The 21,740-nt window shown below is 32.2% G+C and overlaps 1 protein-coding gene across 1 annotated transcript; it reads right to left on the minus strand.

Moving 5' to 3' along the window:
- Nucleotides 1-388: 388 nt before the first annotated feature.
- Nucleotides 389-21,311, minus strand: LOC134726178 (furin-like protease kpc-1). Its single transcript, XM_063590578.1, has 13 exons — nt 21,210-21,311; nt 19,153-19,272; nt 18,629-18,709; nt 17,827-17,961; nt 16,271-16,341; nt 15,560-15,648; nt 12,485-12,651; nt 11,371-11,574; nt 9,030-9,130; nt 8,416-8,522; nt 2,234-2,425; nt 1,101-1,166; nt 389-414 (listed from the first exon to the last, which is right to left on the minus strand). Exons 1-13 carry the CDS (start codon nt 21,309-21,311, stop codon nt 389-391), a joined length of 1,461 nt encoding a protein of 486 aa, XP_063446648.1.
- Between the last annotated feature and the right edge of the window lie 429 nt (nt 21,312-21,740).

The raw sequence follows: 21,740 nt of genomic DNA on the forward strand, positions 1-21,740 counted from the left end.
CCTTTTTTGTGCATACATTTACTTCAAATTCGTGACGATGCTTTATACTTAAAAAAAGAGTTGTGGTATGGTTGGCATGCTGCGGTCCAGTGATTGTTTGTTTGACTTTAGCGGAAATTTGTTGTGTACTTTTAAGCAAGTGTGGACTTTAACGGGGCCAGAGTGCACCATTTACTTCGTTTACTTATTTCGGTTAAGCGTGTATATTTCTTTTAATAAAAAAGAAAAATGTTGAGTTTAATACAAAAACAAATATCTATTCGATGTAAATTGACAAATCAACAAACACATACAATGAATGTCTTTTATTGTGGAGAAGCAACAATTTTTTACAATAAAATGTGAAATTATACTAGATATATAAAGGCCCATGATATATATCAAACTCTCAAAAACGTTGTTTGGCTGCGCTACCTGAAAAATTAAACAACAAATGAGTAACAAGTAGAAAGTATGTTAAACATTTGAACTAAATATTGTTTTCACCATATAGAAAACCGAAATGTTATAATACCTATATGTGTATAGACAGCCATATGCATGTTTATATGGATCACGGCAAACAAATCCATTAAAAAATGCACGGACAACGCGAAAGCTATTATAATATATTTGACTTGTTACACTTCTTTTTTTCTATCCAAAAGTCTCATAGCTCACTCAAATATTAAAAGCACTAAAAAGTCATACTGTTTAAATAGTTTCATGTAATTTGAAAATGCTCGTCTAATTTAGTTTAAACATGCAAAAGGCTAGTAATCAAGAACATCAATTTCGTTGTATGTTCATGTATTTTTTTAGATGTATCAATATACTAGTATATTTGATTATAATTGAGCTGGTCAATGTATTTTTTTATAACTTTGTTCTATTTTGTTAACACATGTATATGTTCATTTTGTAATTATTGATCGTTCAATGTATGGACTTAATTTAAAACTTAATTATTTACTGTATAGATTTTGATATAAAAGATGTAAATGTAGATCTCGACCCATTTCTAAAGGGGACATATTTATATAATAATTAATAGTGTGTGTTCAAGTTTCAAATCAATGTATAAATGATATCATATAAGTATTATTCAAGTCTATACTTACATGCCTGAAGTGATGGTGGAGGCTCCATAGTGCCATACAGAGTAAGATGCCAAGACTCAAGCTTCACTGTTTAAAAATCAAATCAGCTTAATGTTTATCACGTTAAAACATAAGACTTAGTATACAAACGGTGGATACTCCACCGAAAGTTTATAAACCATCGATGATCTTGAGTAGGACATATTTTTTAAACGAATAAGTGACGGATCTATGATTTTCAAAAGAAAACGATCGAGAGCTAGGAGTCCTTACAACAAAATTATTCCACCCCAACAGTCAAACATATACATGAGAAAATCATGTGGCGAAATAAAAACCACCCACATAATGTAGTTTGCCTTTTAAAAATGACTGACCACTTTGCCCCCTAGATTATTGACTGACAGCTAGTCGCTTTTTGCCGGGAATATTTCTGTTTTGTAACTACAATTCCAAAATAGCCAAAACGCATTTGTTTATTTTTTTTATCCTTTTATTATTCACATCATCGTCATTCGGTCTTTACTGCATTGAGAAAGATTTCAGTAGCTGCCTCAGAGGCATTTATGGCACATGGTTTCAATTGTTTCTTTGTCAATCTTACTGAAGTTCATAATACGATAGTAATGTCAAAAACAGAAATGAAGATAGTTGTCTAATGTACATAAGTTGTGTATTGTATTGTTTACCTCAGACCCCTGACATTGTTAATTGTATGCAAGTAAATCATGCAATAATATGCACACTCAAATTCCTTTCAGTTTCAAGTTGAAATGAACGAATCTAACCTGTTACGTCCTTGGTCCTTGTACCAAAACTAAGGAGGAATTTGAAATGAACGAATCTAACCTGTTACGTCCGTGGTCCTTGTACCAAAACTAAGGAGGAATTTGAAATGAACGAATCTAACCTGTTACGTCCTTGGTCCTTGTACCAAAACTAAGGAGGAATTTGAAATGAACGAATCTAACCTGTTACGTCCTTGGTCCTTGTACCAAAACTAAGGAGGAATTTGAAATGAACGAATCTAACCTGTTACGTCCTTGGTCCTTGTACCAAAACTAAGGAGGAATTTGAAATGAACGAATCTAACCTGTTACGTCCTTGGTCCTTGTACCAAAACTAAGGAGGAATTTGAAATGAACGAATCTAACCTGTTACGTCCTTGGTCCTTGTACCAAAACTAAGGAGGAATGTTCCGCATGGATTTTCTCCCCAGGACTGCACAGATTTAAATTCCCATGTAAATGTTTCTGACTGTAACCTATCTGCTGGTCTGTTAGTTAAAATGTAACTTTTCGTCCCTCGCGGTGAAATCAAATACAGTTCTACTTGCCCTCTGTAGGCTGTAGGAAATAAACGGTGCGATTAAAATTACTGAGTGCTGCGACAACTTGTTATCCTTAGAAATTTCTTTGGCTTTTTTTGCTCCTTAATTATTTTACAATTACCTTTTTAATCTCTTTATTAAATCACTGGTCTCGTTGTAGTTTGTCGATTTTTCAAACTACAACGTTATAACAAAACACAGAATATAAATTATTGTTTTTACAAGGTTTTTTCAAGTTTTTTCAAGTTTTTTTTTTGTTTTTTTTTGCGCCAGGCACTCAGAATTCAGCAGTAATCGCAAGTAATAGGCACCTTTGAGTCAGAATAATTTGTTTATGTTAAGTGACACATGTATTCAGGTGCATCGCTAACTAATGCACTAGCATTGTAAATAAATTCCTTTTCAGCACTGAGCAGGCTGGTCCAGTACACAGTCTTATAACATGTGACGTCGGGGGCATTATTTACTATTTCTGATAATCTTTTTTACTAGCAATGGTCAACTCAAGCAAAAATAAATATAAAGGAAAATATCGGTATAAATTAATACGTTAAAAATTTAAAAACGAATGCGAAGTCATATGTTTTAGGACAAGTCCAGTACAAAGCAGACATCAATTGAGATGTTCTTGTTCTGATAGTCTGATATGAATATGTAATAGTTGCCACTGGACGTTAAATATCAATTCATTTTAATCATACATGCACATTATAGGGGTTATTAGATATAGGAAGATGTCACATGGTGTGAGTGCCAAAAAAAAAAAACTCTCCATTCAAATAACATTTATAAAAGTAAACCATTATAGGTCAATGTACGGAGTTTTTAAATATCAATCCTTTATAATAGTAAGTAAATAAATATTGATAAGCTAGTGCACAGTTTGTGTTTGCACATTTTATAAATAAACAGTAGATATCACTGATAATATTATAATTCACCTATATGTATATTTTTATATTTAGTTCAAATTTCCCATGTTTTATAAATAGTAAGATATAAAGGGACGATAATTGTATTTTTAAAAGGAAGTTATGATACTTTTTTTGGTTTAGAAATATTTATTCCAGAAATTTTTTGGTTAAAATGTGTTTAAAACAACTGTTAGCCTTATTACTGATTCAAAGGGGCTTTATGGTATTAGATTGAAATACAATTGCACCATATGATACATATGTATGCTAATATAGTGAAGTCACAGGCCAGTTATGATAATAAAAAATAATATATATAAAGTATTCAACTACATAGAAGTCTGGGGACCTGCTTCGAGATGAACAGGGTGACCAGATTATACACTATTGACCATTGTGTCATATGTCTACAGAAAATAGAGATAAGCGATTGGTTATGCGAGAATTCGTGCAAGCACAAGTTTCACGATGACTGTATTCAGCGATGGCTGACATACAACAGATCAATTCATGCGCGTAGCTACGTTTACGTCAAAACGCCCGGGCGTACACTTGAATTGGGTAAAAAACATATTTTCATCTAAAAAAAATGAAAGAATTGGGTAACAGTAAATCAATCTTCTAAGTCTTTCTTCAATGGCTTGTAATTGCAATACAAGTGACGAAAATTAGTATCATATTATATGTTTGTTCATTTTCTGTCAAAGTCTAAATCTACAGTGAATTCTATAAAATCACTTTCCTTATTTTTTTTTTTAAAGAATTCATTATGTGCTTAGATTCGATATGTGGTTTGCATTTTTTGTCGAGCTATTGACATTTATGTCGAAAGCGAGACATTTCGGTCCTAAATTTCGGCGGCGGTGTCAATAATATAAATGTATGTACATGTACCTGTTGGTTCATTACGTGGTACGTGGTTAAAGTTTGAAGATACCAATAACTTTAAATGTCAAACCTTCGTAAATTTTTACGGTAGCTGAACAAAAACTGTTTATGGTCAAACGAGTATTGAGAGAAAAATGAAGAAATTATATATGATGAGTTCTGTCTTTTATGAATAAAAGGAATTTCTTTTTGCATCAGTTTACAATCTTGGGTTAAAATTTGTTACAAATCAATTATTTTTTTAAACCTTCGTCGAATTTAATTTAACTTTCTTGAAGTTTTTTTTTCATGGTTAATTTCTGTCTTATCTGTGCACAATTTCAATCAGACTGGCCTGGTCACCTTTTAAAAATATATTGCACAGGGAGTCAAGTTTTCAAATACTTTCTTTCATTGAAATATGATATTACGACTTCGGCTGAGAGGGCATGGTATATATTGTCTATTACATATATGTATAACATTTTGTATACAAATACAATATTCTTTTTGAAGACAAAACCAGTTAAATATATTTAACAATGTCACCGTGATATATGAGGGTCTGGATTGGGGGCAATAGGAAGTTTGGGGGGGGGGGCATCATTTCTATATTTCTTTGTTCTGTCATTCTTTTGGTCATTTTTCATCTATTCAAAAAGAAATATGCTTATTATTTCAGTTATGTTTCCCTTTTGAATTTGCCATTGTACTACACAAATAAAACCATGTATCAATTTTGATCAATATCTGATTGAAACCTAACACCGAAAAATATATATATTTCGATTTATTTGTGATAAATTGGATATAATGGATAACAATCAAATAGATCAGCTGACATTAGTTATGTCGTCCTGACGGATGTCGGTTGACATATTGTTATTGTACGATTCTTTTTTCATTCAGGCCCCTCCTCGAGGTTCGGGCGTACACGTAAATAGCCCTAGCTACGCCACTGATCATGTCCGCTATGTCGGGCACTTTGGATAAATTCCACAAGATTTAATGGGCGTTGAGAAACCCCTATTTTGGTCCCATCCGACATATTTTTTAACTATCTTGCGTTAATTCTACAGAAAATATGATGGACCATGGTCATGTGTTTTTGTATAATGTCTAGTTGTTTTTTTCAATGTGGTGTATCAAATAGAATAATAACAGATTAATTGATTGATTCTTCATTGCATGTATATTCATAGTGTCCTGTGGCAAATATTTCATGCATGAACAGGACGAAAACAAATAAACAATAAATATTATCAGATTATTACATGGCATTTTTCATATCGCATGTATTATTAGCCCTAGGTTCAATATCAGCCCAAGAGCCGCATGGCAGCAGATAATATGATATATATACTGAAAAAGATGCCTCCCGGGATGAGGACGTGAAAAATAAGACTGCAAATCAAATTATTTAATTATGAGGCTGTATAAGAAAAGGACAATAATAATGATTTGCAACAGACTACATACATGACATACGCAACCCTCAAACAGTTGTAGCAAAAACTCTTCTTAACGTGCAAAGAGTGAGACGCTCCCTTAACACCAGGCATTAGACTGGCAGTGGCTGCTCACTTGTACATCCCGTTCTAGAATCATATTCAAAACAGTTTGGTCCTGGCCATTGATTGACGACCTAAATTATCCCATTGACTGGGACAGATTAGGTGAACATTTGTCTGTAACGACCATTGATCACTTCTTACTTATTATAGAATTTAAACTGTGGGGTCACCAAAGGTTCTTAACGCCTTTAATAATAGATTAATTCGAAAAATTCTTCAGGAATAACCTTTATGTTTTGATTTATATTATTGATATAAATCAACACATCGTATTATTCCGTATTCGTTTATCGAATTGCTTTATTTAGGTGTTGAGAACCTTTGGTGATCCCACATATTCAGTGTCTTTAACAAGTACATAGTGAGCAATGATTGTAACCGACAAACGTTAACCTAATCTTAACAGTCAATGGGATAATTTAGGTCGCCAATCAATGGCCAGGACCACACTGTTTTGAATATGATTCTATTTGGGTTTTTTTTAAATTTTCTGTTTTGCGATTTCAATGCATAAACCTAGATTTTTCGAGCGAGGTTAGGTATTCGCCAATGAATGTAAGCTTGTACTACACATTTGTTGATTTCTACCTGTATATATATATATACGATTCGTGTAGAAATATTTTCACAAAATTTAAGAGATCGCAAAATCAGTAAAAACCACTAATTAACGCTTTAAAATTATCTCTTTCATTATATTTTCAAAACATCTGGCGGAATAAGTTATTTATGATAAGTAATTTGAAATTTGAAATCATTGAGCAAAACGTTTATATTGATTTATTTCAGTTCTTTCTTTACACTTGATTATCCTCTCGACCTGATTGATTGATCGTGGTTTGCATCCCGTCAGGTGGCAATTATTACATTTAATATTTTCAGGACAAGAACAAATTTTACAATACATTCAATTGAAAGGTTCTGAAAGGGAGGGCTAAAGGCGTAACATTTTTACTTTTCGGAACAGAGAGCATGAGATTCTCTGTAAAAGATACATCGAATTCTACCTTCGTAATGTAATTATCCCTAAACATGGCTGTGAATTTATACATCGTGCATAGCCACTCAGACACCCAAATTTGACACGATTTTATACTGCCTCATGGGGTTTTAAAAATGTACTGCTTTTACATTTATGACAATTGATTATCGTAGGGGCTAAATTGCCATAACATAGTTGTCACTATACTCTAAATATCAGCATCAGTTTATTTATCAATCAGTATACATATCCCTATTACCTGCATTAAACCAGCGTTCCCCATTCCATGAAAATGTAACCTTCACTTTGATATGTTCTAAGTATTTTATTTTGCAGCCGCAATTTTGACAAGTTGTTTGTGAATTGCAGTCAATGAAGATGTTATCGCTACGGAAACGACCTGTAATTGTACTAGAGATAGAAAGAGAAATAAGACTTAATAAAGTAAGTTAAAGGCTATGAAAATATCCGGTAGGTTAATATACAAGAGGTTAATGCTATACAAAAAAGGAATTAAATACATGAAACCTTTGGAAGAGTATGTACTTATAACATGTATCAAAAATTGCACTAGAATCTATAACTACTCGAAAGAAAAGTTATTTATACGATTTGAAACTTCCAGAACTGTTACAGTACTAAAATTAGCAATGAATTAAAGTAAATACAACTCTTTGGAAAATCCAAAAGTGTACTAGGATAGACAATAAATGGCTACCAAAATGTTTTGGAAATGTAATACATCATGTATTAAAAGTACCTGAAAAAAGGGCAAGATGACACAAGTACGGATCCAACATGTGGAACAGGATCGGCTTACATTTTCGGAGAACCAGATATCACACCAGTTGTTGTTTGGGTTCGTGTTGCTTAGTCTTATGTTGTGTTTTTTGTACTATTGCTTATCTGTTCGTCTTTGTCTTTTTTAGCCACATGGCGTTGTAAGTTTTCTTTTCGACTTATGAGTTTGAATGTCCCTAAGAATAACTAATAAATTTCAAATCAGATTTTAACTTTTTAAGATAATTCCGCCGAGTGCATGTGATGACTATACAAATGTTGACCTACTATGAAGGAATTTAATTAGCTATATTTCAGAAAATAAAAGAGATACATAAATTATGCTTTCGTTTTGCAGTTAAAGTGCAACAAGCCAGCAAATTTTATGCAAATTTTAACCAAGTTTTGGGACATTTCTTATGTATTGTATTACTAACTTGACCATATAGTATGTGTATCAATTAGTGTCGTTTTCATGGTCAATTAACTTACACTTTAGACCTTTTTCTTTGGCTGCAGCTTAACTGCTTAGGAAGGAGCATCCATTGTTCTGCTAACGACACCATTTTGTACGCATCTATCAACCCAAATCCTAATCTTGGGTGAGCTGAAAATAAATGTTTTGGGATGGAAAGCAACTTTTCATCGAATAAATGGAATTCAGATTTTTAAAGAATGAACAAAAATTAATCAAAAACAATTTTTTTTTTTTATATTTTGAAGATTTTGTCATAAATACTGCTATGATATTAAGTTTTTTAGGTGAAGTATTGTAAGTTTTCATTGATTTAATTTTAAAAATTGATATACATTTAAGGTACAACTTTTGTTCTTTTCTTACCAGTATTAGAACATAATCGGTTTCCCATAAGAAATGATTAATGCATACTTAAAAATCCTGCGCCATTCCTTTGCCATTCGACTAACGTGCCTTTCAGATTAGTATTTGATGTACATACTATAAGATGTTGAATATCACGCCACGATAAATCAGGCCTACAATGGAAGACAAAATATTTAATGTTTTCACATAATGATAAAATTGACAGGGGAAAACTGGCGACATAAAAATATTTCTATGTCGAACAGAACACTGAAATGTTTTCAAGTTTTGCAAGAACGTCTGTTCGTCCGTTCGTCCCACTTCAGGTTAAAGTTTTTGGTCAAGGTAGTTTCTGATTAAGTTAAAGTCTAATCCACTTGCAACTTAGTACACATCTTCCCTATTGGTTGATCTTTTTACATTTAAGGCCAAATTAGATTTTTACCCAATTTCACGGTCCATGGAACATGTTAAATGATAATGCAAGTGGGGCATCTGTGTACTTTGGACACATTCTTGTTTTGCTAGAGTCAGAACAGCCAGGGCTACTGCGTCTCCTTTCTTAAACTAAACCTGTTTAACTTATAGTGATTTTTTCTTCATTTCTACAAAATGTTGTCAATATTTGATTATAAGGCCAAAAATACTAAATTACAAAATATTTTCATAAAATTATTTACCTAGCTTCTAAGACAAGGGCTATAACTCCGCTGACTGTAGGAGCAGCAATTGATGTACCGGAATCCATCTTACTACACTCTGATATTGGGTTTAGTAAATTCTGAAGGAAATATATAAACTACATGTAAATGTCCTGTCATTGAAAATTATTATGAACACCATTTAAACTATAAGTAAGAAACGAAGATAACTGCGGAATCTGATTTTGATACTTTGAAAATCTTAGAAATATGAAAGAAATATTCTTTATTGAAAAGCACTTTACGCCCATATGGACCAATGGCTTGAAACATTATACATAATATACAGTTTACATAAAACAATGAAAATAAACAATGGAGACACTTTGAACTATAATTTGTCTTCTTTTTTTTTAAATCAATATATAAGAGATTCAAATTATATCAAGGACTCCCTGCCCTCAGTCTTAGTGACTTTTTTAAAAAGGAGCCTAATTTGCAAGTGTCCTGTTGAGGATATGTTTTAATTTATCTATATCATTTAAGTTATTATATTTATTTTCATTTAAAAATTCTTTTCTTAATTGTTCATTTATTTTACATTTAAAAAAGAAATGAAACTCATCATCTAGTACATCACAATGTGTACATAGTCTTAAATCTCTGGGAATATTCCTGTATCTTCCAGTTTCTATTAATAAGCAGTGGTCACTTATTCGAAATTTAGAAATTAGTTGTCTATATTCAAAGTTTTGAGAAAGTAGGTATGGTTCAAAGTTATAGCTTTTCTTTATTTTTTTAAAAAGTTGGAGTTTGCTATTCTCTTGTAAATTTAATATTTTATCATTATATAAATTTTCATAGGAGTTTTCTAGATTTTGTTTGAATATTAGCCTATTATTTTTATCTTTATTTTGGTTAACAATTTCTAAATCATTTTGACTTCTGACATGATTTACATAGGAGTACCAAGAATAAATACCTGCATTATGTAAAGTTTTTGCCAAATTTAGTGTCTCTTTTAGTAAGGGACTAGTTTCTTCCCTTAATAGTCTATCATGAAAAAGAAGAGTTTGTCTTTTTATAAAGCAATCAAGGTAGCTGCCTAATTCAGATCGAGCAGCTATATTGCAAGAGCATTTTTTTACTCCTAAAGTTAACTTATTAAATTTATTGAGTACTTTATCAGGTGGACTTTTGTCAATGAAATTAAGAGTATCTACTTTTTTGTTATTTTTATCTCCTTTAATTGAAGCTTTATAAAAGGATGAGTATGCATCCATATACCATATTTCACTGTTATAAGTTAATATTGGTCTGACGAGTGAGTTAAATAAATGGTTTGACAAATTTACAGGAGTCAGATGAATCGAATTACAATATGTTTTTATAGAATACATTACTTTCATAGATATGAACGCAGACAACGATTTTCCCCAAAATAATTTAACTTGTTGTCAGACCTCTGATGAAAAAAAATTAACTTGTTGTCAGACCTCTGATGAAAAAAAATTTGTTCATGAACATGCTGTTATTCCAAATAACAACAGCAGACAAATCTATGACTTAGCTTTATTCGACCACAGGATAAACTGAGGTAAATAAAAATAGTTGCATGGAATTCTTCAATCCTTACAAAAGAAGGTCGTCAATTAAGATGTGGAGGAATGTATAAATACACGGCAGAGTCCGGTTAAACATTTTTGCCCATTATGCAACATACCATTGAAATTCCTAATCAAAGTAGCAATTTAAATTTTCCGCCATTCATTTCAGTCGACCCACTTTGCAAAGTTTTTTTTAGTTCAAAGTTTATTTGTGGTAGCCCTTAGTGTTGCTTTCATATTTTCCGCACAATGTACCATGTGTGCAATAGATCAATTAATTTATAGAAGAATCAGAAGTTTACCAAAGTCAAATCTAACAATTCCAAAAAAATAATAAAAACAAGAATGTGTCCCCAGTACACGAAATTGGGGTAAAAACTCTAATTAGGCATTAAAATTTGAAAGGTCAAAGATTGGACTTCAACTTCATCAAAAACTACCTTGACCAAAAACTTTAACCTGAAGCGGGACAGACGGACGGACGAACGGACGCACAGACCAGAAAACATAATGCCCCTCTACTATCGTAGGTGGGGCATACAAAATAGGTAAAAATAAACACTAAATCGCTTGAACTTCAAATGAAGGAGACCGGATTAGTCGACTCTGTTTGAATTCTAAATTTATATTTTCATTTTTTTTTATTGATTTGATTAGTCGACTGTGTGAGCGTCTCCTGCAGCTACACATACATGAACCAGCCCGTCATGCAAATATACATGTCTTTGTACGCATGCTCTTTTGTTTTACATATTTATGTTTTCATTATTTACCACTTTTAAATTGTCGTCACCGCCGTATGCTGCTACCATGATTGACGATCCGACTGGAGCGTATGATGGCGGTTCCCTTCTGGCGTTGACAGCCGACACGATTATAACATATATGCTATTTCTGAGAGAAAACGTATTTGTATTGAAGCTTGGACCATCATTACCTGCTGACATGACGTAGATACTTCCTTTGCCTTTACGGCCCTATAATGAGGAGTAAAATTAGAATATTACACAATATATGTGTTTAGTAGTCTGAACTGCAATCTTAAAATTTTGGGAGTTGCAGGGCGCATCACAGAAGTTGAAACATATAATCATCAATATACATGTTAGCGAATGTCATGCACTCTGTTTGAATTCTTAATTTTCATTTTCCTTTTTTTATATTTATATTACGTTTTTTTATACCTTCATCTATTTTAAGCTTAAAAAAGACTACGTATACATACATGTTATTGTAAAATATTCAATAGAAAAAGTAATTCAATTGTCAAGAAACATTTTATAAAAGATATTTATAAGAAGATTTGGTGTGAGTGCCAATCAGACGACATTCTATTCAAAAGAGGGACGAAAGATACCAAAGGGAGAGTCAAAGTCATAAATCTAAAACAAACTGACAACGCCATGGCTAAAAATGAAAAAGACAAACAAACGATAGAACACATGACACAACATAGAAAACTAAAAAATACACAACACGAGCCCCACCAAAAACTAGGGGTGATCTCAGGTGCTCAAGTCACATTTAGTGAAAGAAAAACACCCACTATAGGTCAACGTACGGTCGATTACACAGAGCTTTGAATCACACCGAGCAGTACGATATAAAGAGCCCCCAAAATGACTAGTTTGAAACCATTTAAACGGGAAAACCAACGGTCTAATATATAAAAAAGAAAAGGAGAAACGAGAAACAATTATGAACCACACCACAAACGACTACTACTGAACATCATGAAAAGTCATTTTTATCTTAAAAGATTACGAAAAACAGTACAGATTTTTTAATGTTACATTGGATAAATTAAAACCGATGCTGGTTTTGACTCAACGTTAATCATTTTACGAAAATTAGATGTAATAATATCCACGACATAAGCATACTTGCCTTAGTACCGCCTTCCGACATTGCAAATTCGCATACAGGAACGTGCATGAATTTAGCTGTAAATTTCTTTGGACCCCATGATCCATTGTAAATGTCAACTTTACCCAGTCGATGTGTGTGTGCTGATGCGCAGTCCGAATCTGTCGCCTTTCTACCGATTGATATTGCTGGAATGATAAAAGTTGCAGTTTAGTGGTAAAGTAGATGTAATTAAGATTTAATCCTCATTTCTCAGCAACATCTAGAGATAGCTTTAATACAAGGTTTAAAAAAATTTCATGGTCCATCTTTTTAAAGTGGGACGAAAAATACCAGAAAGACATTCAAACACTATAGATAGTAAATAAACTGACAACGCCATGGCGATTTCAGGTGTTCCGTAAGGGTAAGCAATTGCTGATCCACATGTAGCACCCGTCGTTTTTGGTTACATACTTCTTTTGTCATAAACCAAACCTTTAGTTTTTTTTGTTAAGATTGTTTCACATTTTGTCATATGATGATCTTTTTATAGTTTACTATACAGTATTTCTAGTTTTGATTTTTGATAATGACCGCATGTCAGATGACATACAGAGTATAGTTGCAAACATCCGAGTCATTTGGACACAGTTGGACCATTGTAATTCATATTACCCCAGATAGCAATACTTTGTTGGTCCAACATTGGTGATTAGTTGGCACAGTTGGTAAACAGTTGGCGTTGGCGGGACAACAAGAGACCAGCGTTGGCCCAACAACACTCAGCCAACAGTTATTTTGACACTGTTGGCTCCTCGTTGGCCCAACAACTTGGCACCAACTGTCATTTTTGTATGGTTGGCCAAATATTGGCCGAACATTTTCTTACCAACTGTTATTTAAGTAGTTGGTCCAATGATATTCGACTTATGTCGTCCATTGGTTCAGTGTAAGATCTTCTGACACTGAACCAATTTTAAAGAAACTTTATTTGAATGCTCATTCTTAGGATATATTTCATGACAATATAGAAATATAAGCCAACATTGTGCCAACAATATGCCAACGTATTAAGTACTTATCTCCCCGTTTTATACCACAGAGTTTTTTTTATAAATATTATTCCAAAGTGCAAACAAAAAGATGTGCACCTCATTCTCTTTATCTAATATTTTCAAATCTGTGTAGTCTTCTAAATGTATTTATCTTAATGTTTGAATATTTTTTTGCACAAACAAAAAATATTTAAAACCAGCCCAAAAAATAAATAAAATTTGACTATAGTTTAATTTGAAAATTTTTTTTTTATTTCTTTTTATTATTAGACACGACAGCAATTACTCATAAAAATATTCATAGGAGAAATGTTTCTCGCTCTATAAATAAAAAATGTCATTTTCAAAGAACTGTATTTGTTACTTACTAGTAAACTATGTCAGCATCCTATTTGCTATAAAAAGTGGACAGAAGTTTTTGAGATTGAAGAGAATGATCTTTGTAAAGTATGGAAAAACGTTAATTTCTATTGGAAACCATCTATATTAATTGATCTAGATTTCAAAATAGCACATTATTGTATTTTCACAAATTCTAAACTTATGACTATGAAACTTATAAATTACAATGTATGTGATGTATGTGAAAAGGAAGTAGAAAATATCACTCGTTTATTTCTATTATGTTCTGAATTAGTAGAATTTCATCTGTTTATGCAACAGAAGTTGTCAGTTTTATTTGATAATGTTGATTTTGACAAAATTGATAATTTAGTGTATGAAGAGGTATTTATGTTTGGTTTATTTGTATCTATCAAAGGCGTAAATGTAAGTTTTGTCAATTTCATGTTATCTGTAGCGACTTATTGTATCTTCAGAAGAAGGAATTTACTTAAAAATTTAAACAGTAATGTTGATCTTATTAGACTATTTAAATACACTGTAAAACATTATATAACTTACCTGTATGAATATTTGTGTGATGCAAAATGTATGAGAAATGTTTTTGAGAAACACTTTTTAAAGAATAATATTCTGGTACAAGAAATTAAACCGAAGGTGTCATAACATTTAATTTCTAATTATTGTGCTGATTATATATGTGATTATCCTTAAAACATTGCTTTGTGATATTTTTGTGTAATATGTAATATATCTGTTGTATATATATGTTGAAGAATTGAATAAAGATAAAAAAAAAAAAAAAGTGGATTTACTCACTCTCTAAGTGACAGATGATTGTATATTATCTATAAACATTACAGTATAGACTATAATATACTGATTACAAAGAACAAATAATAATACATCGCCTTTTTTATATTATTAATTACCATTATCGCTATTTCAGGAAATTTCCCTTTGATCTTACTGACTGATAATTTTCATTCTCAGCACAGTAAAGTGATATGGACAATTATCGCTGTAACTAAGGCGCACATGTCGTGGTCAATGAAATTAAAAACGTCGTCCTATATAAAATAGTGATTAAAAGATTTTCCTTGATCACCTCCACTAGGTTACTTTTCTATTCCACGTTCCGGCTCATGCGAGAAAATCAATCTCGTTGAGATGACCAACGACAATATATATTAAGTATTGTGTTTCGTCATCTATGTGTCCAACTTCATACCACATTGTTCAACGATATCAATTTTATTGACTTTACTTTTAATACTAGAGATATGCTATTCGCCTGTTATAACTTTAGACGTAAGGAGTATTAGAATTGCATGAAGTGAATCATAAGAAAACACAAGAACAAACCTATAAAAACATACCCACATATGTTCATAGATATAGGAAGATGTGGTGTGAGTGCCAATGAGACAACTCTCCATCCAAATAACAATTTAAAAATTAAACCAATACATGTTTAGCAGTTATGGTCAGTATTTCTTAAATATTAGGAGCCACTTCAGATAAAATTATGTTTTTTCCCTTCAAATATATTTATTTCTTAATTAATCTATAATTGATCTCAATTTGTAATGCATAATAATTTAGACACAATTTTAAATCGTAGACAGTTTGATATAGTCAGATGACGAATGTTTAAGTGTAATTTGTTATTGTGCATTCTTCTATTTCATTTTTAATTATTTCAATACATTCGTACCGATTCCCGTAGCACCAGGTGCGACGCCAACGAGACAAAAATCATTTCCCCCTTGTGCTATCGCCACACCTGCCACATATGTGCCATGCCTGTAATTATAACAATTTAAATTATAATATTATATACACGTACACAACGTTACCCTAAACATAAAACACACATTTATATAAATCATATTCTATATGTGTAATTATAGCACTGCCAAAAGCTATACGGTATATTATGTAATAACAATGTCCGCGCATTTTCTATTATCAGAACTATAAAAAGTATAGTACACTCGAATTCTTGATATTCTTGTAGAACGAACCAATGAATGATCGATTGCTGAACATGCAAAACTGTTCAATAATTCTTTGGTAAACCGCATAACTGATGTGGGGTGTCTTTAGAAGCACAAATCAACAATCCGTACTTCTGTAGGTTATATACCGAATATTCGGCTATAAAAGGCCCAGACAAGCATAATTTGAAAATGTTCAATTGAGACAACTAACGGACTAATTAACAAAAACGACTGGTTCTAAACTGATACTACATGTACAAACACTTTGGAAAATGAGTTGGTAACTGTGTGGAGAGACACCTGTTTTTTCTCATTGTTGGCCATAAAATTGCATATAATTGTTCAATCCACTTCATTAGAGCTTTGTTGGATGATCATTGGGAATCAGACATGTGTACCACATCTTATATTAGAAAAATACTTACACATGAGGTGAAGGTGAGGTTGGGTATGGTGAGTTATTACTGTAATCCCAGTTAATAGTATTGTCTTGAACCTAGGTAATAGAATATATGAAAACATAGGATGTTAATGACGTTTCAAGTTCTACATATTAAACTGCATACAGCAGGACCAACTATATCAATTTATTATATGGGCCCTTTATAGCTTGTTGTTCGGTGTGAGCCAAGACTCCGTGTTGAAGGCCGCACATTGACCTATAATGGTTTACTTTTATAAATTTTTATTTGGATGGAGAGTTGTCTCATTGGCATTCACACCACATCTTTTTATATCTATATATACAATGTATCAACATAATTTTTTTTATTACAGTTTGTATTATTATGTATTGCTACATGGAACGCGGACAATTTATTTTTATCCTGCAATTTGGTGTTCTACTATACAGATACAGCCCTACATATATCGCTATGCTGTATCTGTATACTATATATCGCTTTAAAGCTCCGCCCACTGCCGGACTGAGTATTGTATGAACCTGCGTGACCTCAGAATGTGTATTGCAATCGCATTCCAATGACGTATTAATTGCGAATTAACGATAACTTTTATACGTTCTGTTTGTTTTCAAACATTTCTTTAGAGCAACAAGAACCCCAACAATATTCTGACAACATACACGCATGAACAGCAGTCTTTTCTACGATGACAACTATCGATTTTAAAACTTGTATGATTGTGAAACAAAAAACAACCATGTCAATTTCAGCATGCATGTTTTGTGAAAGTAGAGTCTGAAGCGTAGGACAATTCGTACACTCCTGTATCAAATTGGACAATGTTTTGTTATTTGTTTTTACTGTTGAAATTAGGTTTTATGTTAAAATAGATAATTATTCAACTTGAGCGACGTATTATTGTTGAGCATTCGAGATTCATTTTTTGCGAACCCGTCTTCAGCTGAATGTGCGATTACTGTATCGTATTAGTACACGGCCCTCAATAAAAAAAAAAATGCAAAACATGTGATTTGTGTCTTTCAAAACACGTGCACATATAATATGCAGAATTAATTGCAGGATAAAGACAATAACTGTTTAGTGTCTTTAATATCAGCTGTATTTGTACTCGGCTCGAAATTAAATAGGTGTAGTAGCTCGCTAAAAGCTCGCATACACCTTGTTGTCTAGCCTCGTACAAACACAGCTGATATTTAAAGACAATAAACAGTTATTGTCTATATAAATACTGTAACTAGTTGTGTTTATTTCCTAAATATAGTAACACAGCTATATTTTGTGCAATGTCAATTTCGTCATGGAACTCTTTTTTACACAGCCAGGGGTTCATTAAGGGATGAGAATACGTTTGAATTGTGTTACAATTTAAATAGCTATGAATTTATTTATTTAACGTCCAGTATAAAAACAATATTAGTTCAATGTCAGAAAAATATCAACTTTTTAGTGTACTCGGCACCGTATATTAAGTGTATTTTGTTTGTATTCAGTGTATTTTGTTTGTATTCAGTGTATTTTGTTTGTATTTATTGTATTTTTCTTGAAAGTATATTTACGACTTGGTTGACAAGATCTCGATGATTTATCTGCATATATTCCAGCTCAACAAAAGCAATTGTCTGATCCTTTCCTGTATACAACTTACTCTCCCATGTAATTGGAATATTTTGCGAGGGAGTTATTGAACCATTCTGAAAAGAAGGAATTTTAGTATTTAAAAATGTGCATACATATATTTGCTTTTTTCTTTGGATATGTGCGAAAAGAAGACCATGTCTCATAAGTCTTACATGTACATTTGTACCTTTAGAGAGTTAAGACGATACATCACGATACCTTGTATCATGTTTAATTCCTTAATATCATACAGCGGCAATATATTTTATATTTAAGACCATAAGTCCTTAGTAGATGCCACTTGTATGGTGCGTTTGTCAGTAGAGAATCGATCATGCCTTTTTTGTTCGCTGCCTAAAAAAGCATTTTATTTTTCAATTGAGCAAAGAGGGGCGAAAGATACCTGAGGGACATTCAAACTCATAGATCGAAAAAAAAATCTGACAACGCCATGGTTAAAAAAAGACAAACAATAGTACACAAAACGCAACATAGAAAACCAAAGAGTATTCAACATGAACCCCACCCACAACTGGGAGGGAATTCTTTTGCTCCGGGAGGGGAAGCAAAGTTACGAGATCGACACCCTTGAGATAAGAATTTGTTGATGCAATTGTCCACAGGAACATTATACCCAACCCTCTCACAGACAGCCAATACAATAGTCTAGTTGCATTACATCAGAAAAAGACATGGTGCATGGTTCAGTTATAAATCCTAGCTATGTTTACAAACACTCACCAAATTCCATAGCTGCTGTACTTCAGAATCATACAGATTGTCATCCATTAAATATTCAACTTCAACTTCAACAGCCGTGACCTAAATATATAATTGAGATCAGATCAATTACATACCATGAAGTTTTTTGAAGGTTTTTCGCTGAATTTGACACACCTAGTTTGGGAGATATAACAACAAGAAGCGGAATCTCCCAAAGGTTTGCTAATGTTTTTTGTGCTTACATTAATGTTCATTGTATTTCGTAAATAATCGGGACCGTTTCATAAGCAAAGCATTTATTTAAACAAAATGCCCATAGCAATCCTAATATTGCTCTACAATTTCAAAAGCATACAAACAATTCTGCGGAAAATACTACTTGTTATACTGATTTTTTTATGCAGTCTGATGTTTAATCATTCTCGATTACAAACAATTGTTAACCAATCATAAGAGAAAACACAGTCAATCCGTCTTATACAGGTATATATATATTTTCTAACTTATTCACATTTTCAGTAAAGTTTGAAAAAAGGTTATACCTTTGGTTCCTGTCGTAAAGAAACCAAATCTTCATCAAACCATTGGTTATATACATATATGAGATCTCTAGTTTCGATGTTTACCTTTAACAGATAGTAAAGATATGGTCCTATATTAACCTGAAATGAAATTGTATTATGCATGTATAAAGATGTTTTGATTAGTATATACGTGTATATATAATTAGATTGCGACGATTTTAATTGTAAAGCGGCGACGGCACATTTCTATGGAAAGTCAACAGGGTTGAATCTGTGTAAATATAAAATTCCTCATTCCTAGATAGCCAATTTGCCACTTAGAACTGTATAAATCTAAAACTCGTATACTGTGGATTCATTTATTTTCGTAAGTACCAATTTTCGTGGATTGAGAAAAACTTTCATATTTATAGATAGTTAAATTCGTGTTCAAAGTCTATATTATACATTCCTTTCGACCATTTCTAATTCGTTGAACATTTAAATTCGTGATTCCCCATTACCCACGAAATCCACTAAAATAAGTATCCAACGAATATGGATGAATCAACAGTATCGAAAATTGATATTTGCAACTTTTAAATACAACTTTGTTACTTTGAGATTTTGTAGCAACGTTTGGTCAAAATGGGTATGCATGACATATTTGCCCTTGGAAGTTAGCAGCCAACAATCATTCGTATAAATCAGTCTGGTTTATAATGAATGATTGTTGGCTGATCGATTTTCGTTTTTCATTGTTTCATATTTTGTTATGTCGGAGCTTTACCATATAAGATTTGCTTTGCTGATTGCTAAACTATAGTTGCTTAAACCCATGTTATGGGGATAGTTGTCTTTATTGTCGATCAAACCACAATTCCTTTTTATGAAAAAAGTAAGACTTTAAAATATTTATTGGATTTTCCACTAAAAGATATTTAATTCAATATAGAAAAAAAAAATATAAGAATTGTATTATAATGTTTAATATATGATTACTCTATTTGTATTAATCACTTCTCTAGCTTTCTCTGCATATAATATCATAATTGTACTATAACATCTATAGGCTTTGGATTAATTTCGATTAATGTAACATGAGAAAACTGTGTGTCAGCTTTAAATAAATCTTAAAGTTCAATAAGCATGATTATACAGTAATCATTTGAACGAAAGTATTTCATCCTATAACTTTTAGAAAAAAAATACCTCTGTCGCTTCACCCGATACATTGCTATTTGTATTTGTCATAAAACGACCAGGAAGGGTAATTCTTATCCCAAAGGATGTACTTTGATCCTTTTTTGGGGAGGGGTCGGGAAGAATTCAATGGTTCAATCTTTTTATCTATGCAAACAGGTAACTTGTTTGTTTTCGAAATGCGGTTTCCGATTGCTAGGTTGGTGTGTCGTAGTCTTACGTTATTGCTAGGTTGGTGTATTGAAGTCTTACGTCTTGCTTAGAGCAACCCTCAAATATATCTTGATACTTTTATTGCTAGGTTTGTGTATTGTTAGGATCGCGATGAGGGCTAGGGGTATTAGTATACATTAAATGTAGTAAATTAAAAACATATTTCTTCTCGTTTGAATTGTTTTAAATTTGTCATTTTGTTATTTCTTTTAACTGACAATGAGATTTGTCATTTGCTCATGGATGAAGGCCGTTCGATGATCTTTGGTTGGCCAGTAATTTCTGTGTCATTTGATTAAAAAACTCTTGTGTAGAGTCGTCCCATGGCAATCATACAACATCTTCTTTGTTTTCTTGTCCAATTGTTGTGACATAAAATCATATTCCACGTGTTTGGGAGGTCAAAGTCCAATAAGCTAACTCGTGTGTCATTATGACATTTTCCAATAAATACTCAGTATTCCATTCACTAAGTATTCCGTTAACAGTCAAATGTTCTTGCTTTGCATAACATGATCCATATTTCGGTTATAATTAAATGTGTTCTTACCTTGATTATCGATGAATTATTCGCTGATGAAATTACAACAAACTACGATTAAATAATATATAAACCCCATTGTCAGCACTGTCAAGCACTTGTAGTTTTATATAAAACAGAAAGTGATTGAGTAACTTACCTCTCGAAGAAAAATGAAATGTATATGTTTCTGGAGAATTTCCATCAAATCCGACAAAGTAGCTCCAGGAAAAAGCGCGATTCTTATCTTATCCGATGTCATTTCAAACCCTTCATAAATAATACCTTGTGTTATTTCGACATAAAATAATAATAAAATGAAAAGAGTAAAACGAAAGCACAACATTGAATCAAGTAATACTAATTTCACACTTGATCCTTCGTAGGTTAGATATTAAGTAAGTGAGTAGTTTGAACTGTGACGTGGTGTGAACATTTGGCTCACATAAATGATCAATATCTAAAATTTTAAAGCAATCTGGTACAATCTTATTCCTATAAAACAACACATTTCTGTGGTAATTATAAATTCATAAGATAGAATAATACTAATGTATAAAGTAAAATCACAAAACAACTGAACTCCGAGGAAAATTCAAAACTAATAGTCTCTTATTAAATGGCAAAATCAAAAGCTCAATCAAATCAAACGAATGGACAACTGTCATATTTCTGACATGGTACGTGCATT

Source organism: Mytilus trossulus, chromosome 7, assembly GCF_036588685.1.
Source record: "Mytilus trossulus isolate FHL-02 chromosome 7, PNRI_Mtr1.1.1.hap1, whole genome shotgun sequence".
Taxonomy (NCBI): Eukaryota; Metazoa; Mollusca; class Bivalvia; order Mytilida; family Mytilidae; genus Mytilus; species Mytilus trossulus.

Bases quoted from the DNA above. Each gene is read 5' to 3' on its own strand.
- LOC134726178 (XM_063590578.1), bottom strand. From the start codon at position 21,311: ATGACATCGGATAAGATAAGAATCGCGCTTTTTCCTGGAGCTACTTTG. The intron at 19,273-21,209 runs GTAAGTTACTCA...ATTTCATTTCAG, and splicing joins ATTTCATTTTTCTTCGAGAG to GTTAATATAGGACCATATCT. The intron at 8,523-9,029 runs GTAAATAATTTT...CTTCCATTGTAG, and splicing joins GCCCTTGTCTTAGAAGCTAG to GCCTGATTTATCGTGGCGTG.